The 6,000-nt window shown below is 57.4% G+C and overlaps 1 protein-coding gene across 2 annotated transcripts; it reads left to right on the forward strand.

Annotated features, from left to right (window-relative positions):
* The first annotated feature begins 2,306 nt into the window (after positions 1-2,306).
* On the forward strand, positions 2,307-5,102 carry TNNC2 (troponin C2, fast skeletal type). Of its 2 annotated transcripts, none has more exons than XM_077167857.1 (6): positions 2,307-2,434; positions 3,888-3,939; positions 4,053-4,196; positions 4,288-4,402; positions 4,513-4,649; positions 4,927-5,102. In XM_077167857.1, the coding sequence occupies exons 1-6, from the start codon at positions 2,432-2,434 to the stop codon at positions 4,956-4,958; spliced, it is 483 nt and encodes a 160-aa protein (XP_077023972.1). In that variant the 5' UTR covers positions 2,307-2,431; the 3' UTR covers positions 4,959-5,102. The 2 variants fall into 2 exon arrangements, with proteins under 2 accessions (XP_077023972.1, XP_077023969.1); XM_077167854.1 differs by having other exon boundaries at positions 2,320-2,440.
* Positions 5,103-6,000: the final 898 nt, after the last annotated feature.

Here is a 6,000-nt window from a genome sequence, read left to right on the forward strand (position 1 = left end):
GGGGTCCCAGATGCCAGTGGCCTGTCTTTGGAGTCCAGGTATCATTCTGTTACTGCCTTAATTTGGACATTTTCAGGGCCTTAGAACTGTAAATTTATCAACTAATAAATCCCCGTTGTAAAAGCCAACCCACTTCTGATATATTGCATCCCCGCAGCTTTAGCAAACTGGAGCCCAGAGCCAAAAGGGTCTCTCAAAAATCTGGCCTATTGCTTCCATTTTATAGTTGGGAAGTCTGAGGCTTAGTGAGGGGAATGGACTTACCCATACAACAGGTCTTCTGATCCACAACTTTGAATTCCCCAAAACTCTTAGACTGCATATGCCATCTCCTTACAACCTCCCTGCGAGATAGTTACCTAACTCCTGCTTGAAAACATCCAGTGACAGGGAGCTCATTTCCTTATAAAGCTGCTGGTTCCCGTGATTGTTATTTAGTCCTTCCTTTTATTGAATCAGATCCCAGTCATTTCAGCTATGTATGTATTGAATGCCTGCTAAGTGGCAAGTGCTAGGCCCTGGAGGATGCAGTGGTGAACAGGAAACAGTGTCTGGTCAGGGTGATACAGAACACATTGTGATCATACAGCATGCTCAGTGCTGTGATTCAAGAAACTACTGGAGACCTCTCTGAAGTCCCCTGACCTGAGAATAGGGGAGGGGGGATCCTGGAGCAAGAGATGTTAAAGCTGAAAAAGATAGTAGGGAAGTAGGCAGGCAAAGAGAGGGAAGAAGGGGTTCCTGGTAGAAAAAAACAACATGCACAAGGGCATGGAGGTTCTAAAGGGTGATATTTGGGGGAGTATTTAAGTCTGATCACAGCAGAGCAGCATTCAAGGTGGAGAGAGGAGGAAGGAGTAAGATCAGAGGGGTAGATGGGACCCTGCTTGCCACACTGAGGAATTTGACTTTATTTCTCTGAATGAAAGAACACACAAATGAACAAACAATCTCTGCAGGTTCACAACCTCTGTTTCCAAGTATTTTGTGTCCAAACTGGAGGCCCCTAGGTGTTGCCCCTTGGCCCTTTGCCTGGCTGGGGGAGGTCCTTTTTTGCCTGACCTGGTTCTGCTGAGCTTTCCTTGGGAATGTCTATATATAGGGAAAGGAGGCAGCCCAGTTGTCACTGTCCATCTGCCTTCCCTGCTGTGCAGCACCCCCTCCCTGGCCCCAGGACCCATGCCCTACCAGCTTGGTGCGCTTTCTATTGATTTAGCCACTGTCCAGGAGCCTGGCCTACCCCAAAATGCCCAGCCTGGAACCTGAGGATTCTTGGGTGGTCTCTCTTCAGACTAGAGCTGCCCACTTCATTCACTCTCCAGATGGCCAGCTGAGCTCTTCCAGATACCTTCATGGAGCTCTAGGAGGAGGTCAGCTGCCCCTTCAACTATAGAGAAACTTTCCCTGGGACCACCCATTCCCCCACCACCCCACCCACCAAAAAAAACCCAAAATCAAAACCAAAGTGAATCCCAAACACCCTTTTCCTGGAGGAGACAGGCTGTCTGCTCTCTATGCTTATCTTATTTACAGCCCCCTTCATGACCCCTTCCAAATGCCCCCATCATCTCCCCCTCCCCCTCCTCCCCCTCTGCCCAGGACCATCTGTCCCAGGTTATCCCTGTCAGGATTAATAATAAGAATCACCAACATGCATACAGATGCTTATGGTTTCCAAAGCACTTCAGGAAAATGGGGATAATAATAGTTACTACCTCATGGGATGAAAACTAGCTGAGCTCATATGGTTTAAATGCTCAGTGTGTGGCAAGTCATAAAGGTTCAACAAACTGGTCATAGCTGTCTACCAAGGTTTAAAGACAGGACTTGCCTGCCATGTACCTGGCACAGGCTAGGTGGCATATCTGGGCTCCTGTTTATAGCGATCTCTCTGTAAGGGAGGTTATGACTATCCCCATCTCATAGATGAGAAGACTGAGGCTCAGAGAGGCATTGCCACCTGCACAGTGTCACACAGCTCACAGAGGCAGGACTTTGGATCTTGGGTTTTGGACAGCATAGCTGTGCTCTGCCTACTCTATCTCCCCTGCTGCCCCATTTTCCTCTGTTCTGATTGTCGGTACCCATCTTGGCACAAGTGTGCCTCCTGAGCCGGGGCTCCCTGAGGCAGGGAGCAGGGAAAGTCCTCCTCACAAGAATCTAGGACGCCAAGGCCTGCCACCTGCTCAGAGGCTTAAATTTCTCTGCAAGGGCCCTTGGCTAAATTAGGTAATGGGCTAGGATTCTGGGAGGGGTGGGGCTCGCTGACCCCAGAATCTGATTGGCCAGGCTAACCAGTCCTGGGGAGCAGGAAGGCGGGAGGGGAAGGGGCCCCTACAAATCCCGGGGGCTGGAGAGGGCTGGGGCATCCTCGGGTGGTGGTGTGCAGAGGAGGTGACACGCAGCTGAGGATCCCAAGCCAACGACAATCATGGTAAGGGTAAGGATGGACTTCGTTCTCTCCCTTGCTGGAGCACTTCTGGGCCTCTCCCAGGCCAGACCGGGTGTGCAGGATGCGGGTCAGTAAGTCGGAGTTTTACAGTTGCGGTGTGAAGTGTCCTGGAAGCCAGGGGTCTTGGGGGAAGGCTGGGAAGAAGGCCTTCTACTTCTCTTGGAAGGGGAAGGTTGGGATGTTCCATGGGTTGATGCTCAAGGCTTGCCGATTCCTTCCAGGCCTTGGGACTCCCAGCACTGTCAGTCACAGAGCTGTGAGGGGTCTTCACTTATCTCCCTCACGGTAGAGTTGGGGACCCTGAGACCCACAGCAGGTTGACTAAGGTCCCAGTGAGAGAGTGGCAGGAGTGGGCCTCAAGCCTGGCCAAACCTTCCAACTGTCCATGGTAGGAAAAGCTTCTCCAGAAGATTGGGTGCCTGCAGCCAGCTTAGGTGCAGGGCTCCAGAGCCTCGAGAGTGATGGGAAAAGGCAGAAGACGACAGACCAGACTTGGGAAGACCGCAGCCTCCCAGAAAGGGGCTCTGATTTGGGACTGTCATTTTCTCCTGAGACCCCCACCCCCACCCCACTTCACTTCAAGGAGTAACTAGACCCCAGAGACCAGCTGCTATTGCCCTTGCCTGATTAAAAATAGCCTGCCCTTCTGGCACCGGAAAGAAGGGTGGCAGGAGGGGGGGCAAGGGGGAGGCAGTGGCTGAAGAACTCCTTGGACATCTCAGCCCTTCCTCGCTGCCAAGCATCAGTCCAATGGCCCCTCCTTCCATGAAGCCTCCACAGATGGTCCGGCTGGGATATGACCGGAAAGCTCTACGGCAATCTTACTCTCGCCCTCTCAAGGCCACCAGCACCTTTTACCTAGCATGAGAGTGTTTACTGGGATGACTAAGTCCTAAGAACCTTACCATTTGGAGCCCTGCCTTCCACCTCTGCAAGTTCTCTGAGGGGAGGGATGATGAGTCCAGGTCTTCTGGGTCCGTGTATGGCCTGTGGCCTGGCACAGTACATGCCCACTAGCTTTGTGTTGCGTCATCATTTACTGAGCACCGCCTGAAGTAGGACCGCATTATCAGGTGCTAGGAAAAATCACGCTGGAATGATGCTTTCTGAAGCCCTTTCACACCCGTAATTTCATCTCAATCTAGAGAAAAAATGAGGGTACACTAAGTGACTTGCCCAAGGTCAGTGGGGGTTGTCGACTGGCCTTCAGACTGATAAACGAGGAGATCTTGGACATAACCTGTGTCTGCCCCTGAGTTCTTTTCAACTGGGGTGGATGCTGTGGGGCCAGGCAGCAGCTCGGCAAGTGTGGACCCGGTTTTCCTGAGGCCCCAGGAGTACTCACAGAAACTGGGGGTGGCGGGAAGAGGGTGAAGGCAAGAATCCGCCCGAGGGCTTGCTTCCCCTGCATCCTGACTCCCCGTGTCTTCTGCAGACGGACCAGCAGGCTGAGGCCCGGTCCTATCTCAGCGAGGAGATGATTGCTGGTGAGTGGGCGGGGGGCACCGGGTGTGGGGGTGCGTGGGCAGGTGGGAGGGTGGCTGTGGGGCTGGCAGGCTCGCCAGCTCGCCGCAGCCTTGGACGCCTACTCTCCGGGCAGAGTTCAAGGCCGCCTTCGACATGTTCGATGCCGATGGCGGCGGGGACATCAGCGTCAAGGAGCTGGGCACGGTGATGAGGATGCTGGGCCAGACGCCCACCAAGGAGGAGCTGGACGCCATCATCGAGGAGGTGGACGAGGACGGTGAGTGCAGGCCCCGGGTCGGCGGGGTGGGGCACGGCGAGGAGGGGCGGCGTCCGGGGCTCCGGCTCAGGCGGCCGCCCCGCGTCCTCAGGCAGCGGCACCATCGACTTTGAGGAGTTCCTGGTCATGATGGTGCGCCAGATGAAAGAGGACGCCAAGGGCAAGAGCGAGGAGGAGCTGGCGGAGTGCTTCCGCATCTTCGACAGGTGCGCAGGGCGCGGGGGGAGGGGCCTGGGGGCGAGTCCCCGGGAGGGAGGGGCCGCGGGAAGGGGCCGAGGAGCGCGGCCGGGGCGACGTGCTGCCGCTCCGCCCCAAGGAACGCCGACGGCTACATCGACGCCGAGGAGCTGGCCGAGATTTTCAGGGCGTCCGGGGAGCACGTGACGGACGAGGAGCTCGAATCCCTAATGAAGGACGGGGACAAGAACAACGACGGCCGCATCGACTTCGACGGTGAGGGCCGCGGGAGCCAAGTCGAGGGGGGCGCATGCGCGGGGGGCGCACACGCGCGCGCTGGCTTTGTGGGCGGGGCCGGTCGGAGCCCGACCGAGGCCCCTCCCCCTTGCGGGCGGGTCGGGCGTGCGGGAGCGTTTGTGCGGTTTGTTAGTTAGTACCGGGGTGGCCCCTCCGCGTGGCCCGAGGCCTGGCCGGCCCGCGCTCGGCCCCTGCCGCAGTTCTCCGCGTCGCGAGTGGGTAATCCCTGATGCCCTCTCCCGCTCCCTCCCTGCAGAGTTCCTGAAGATGATGGAGGGTGTGCAGTAAGGAGTCGGCCCGCGCCCCCGCCGACACCGCGTGTCCCTGGCCGTAGGCGGCTCGGCCGCAGCCGCGCCCAGTCCCCGGCCCCGGCAGGGAGGCGCTGCGCCTTCTGGGTCTGCGTCCGGCAGGAATAAACGCAAACATTGCAAAGCGCGTGGCCTGAGTGAGGGGGACCGGGGACGTCTCCCCGGCGAGGCGGCGGGAGCGGCGGGATGCGGGAGGGCGTGGGGCCGTGCTCGCCAGTTCACGGCCGGCTGCGGGCCTTTGGCGCTGGGCGTGGGCCGCTCGGAGGCCGCGGGGGGCTTCCCGCCGAGTCCCGCAAGCTGGCAGCCCGAGGAGGGTGCAGGCGCGGCAGGACCGCGGGGTGACTCTGGAGGCCTCCCTTTCTGGGACCTTTGGCTATTGGGTGCCACACTTGTCACACCTGCAGCTGCGCGGCACGGGCGGGGATGGGGGTGAGAAGAAAGAAGAAGGAAGGGGCGCGGGGGTCTTATCCCAGGCATCATTATTTGTACTCAACCTTCAACTTCGTCTGAGCGCTTACTAAAAAGTACTGGCCCCTGAAGGGGTGAGGGTGCACAGGCACAAAGCCCTGAAGGAGGTCCTGACGTTATTATCTGGCCTTTGGGTCCCTGCCCCCACCTGACCACCCCTTAGTCCCCTGCCTGCGCTCAGCAGAGGGTTAGCAGAATGGTCTTGCCAAAATGAAGTCTGACCCGGTCACTCCCCTGTTGAAAGTCCTTCACGGCCCCCCATTGCCTCTAGAATCACATCCAAAATCCTCTCCACTGTCCGCGCCCTTTGCATGTCCACCTTCGCGGGCCTCCAGCCACACTGGGCAACTTAACACTTTTGCTCTGGACATGTGGTGCACTTTCAAGCCCTTGAGCCTTTGCACAACAGTTCCCCCTCCCTGGAATGCCCTTCCCGCTCCTGTGAGCTTGGCCAGTTCTTCAGCCCACTCAGGTGCCATCGTCTGTGCCCACTGGCTGCAGTTTCCAGCTCCCATAGCTCATGCATAACTCAATTACAGCAAGCATCAGGTCAT

Source organism: Tamandua tetradactyla, chromosome 1 (assembly GCF_023851605.1).
Source record: "Tamandua tetradactyla isolate mTamTet1 chromosome 1, mTamTet1.pri, whole genome shotgun sequence".
In the NCBI taxonomy this organism is placed as follows: domain Eukaryota; kingdom Metazoa; phylum Chordata; class Mammalia; order Pilosa; family Myrmecophagidae; genus Tamandua; species Tamandua tetradactyla.

What these genes read in the sequence shown, in the direction of transcription:
- TNNC2 (XM_077167854.1), top strand. An exon ending in CAGCGAGGAGATGATTGCTG is followed by an intron (nt 3,940 to 4,052) that starts GTGAGTGGGCGG and finishes CTCTCCGGGCAG; the next exon opens with AGTTCAAGGCCGCCTTCGAC. An exon ending in CGAGGAGGTGGACGAGGACG is followed by an intron (nt 4,197 to 4,287) that starts GTGAGTGCAGGC and finishes CCGCGTCCTCAG; the next exon opens with GCAGCGGCACCATCGACTTT.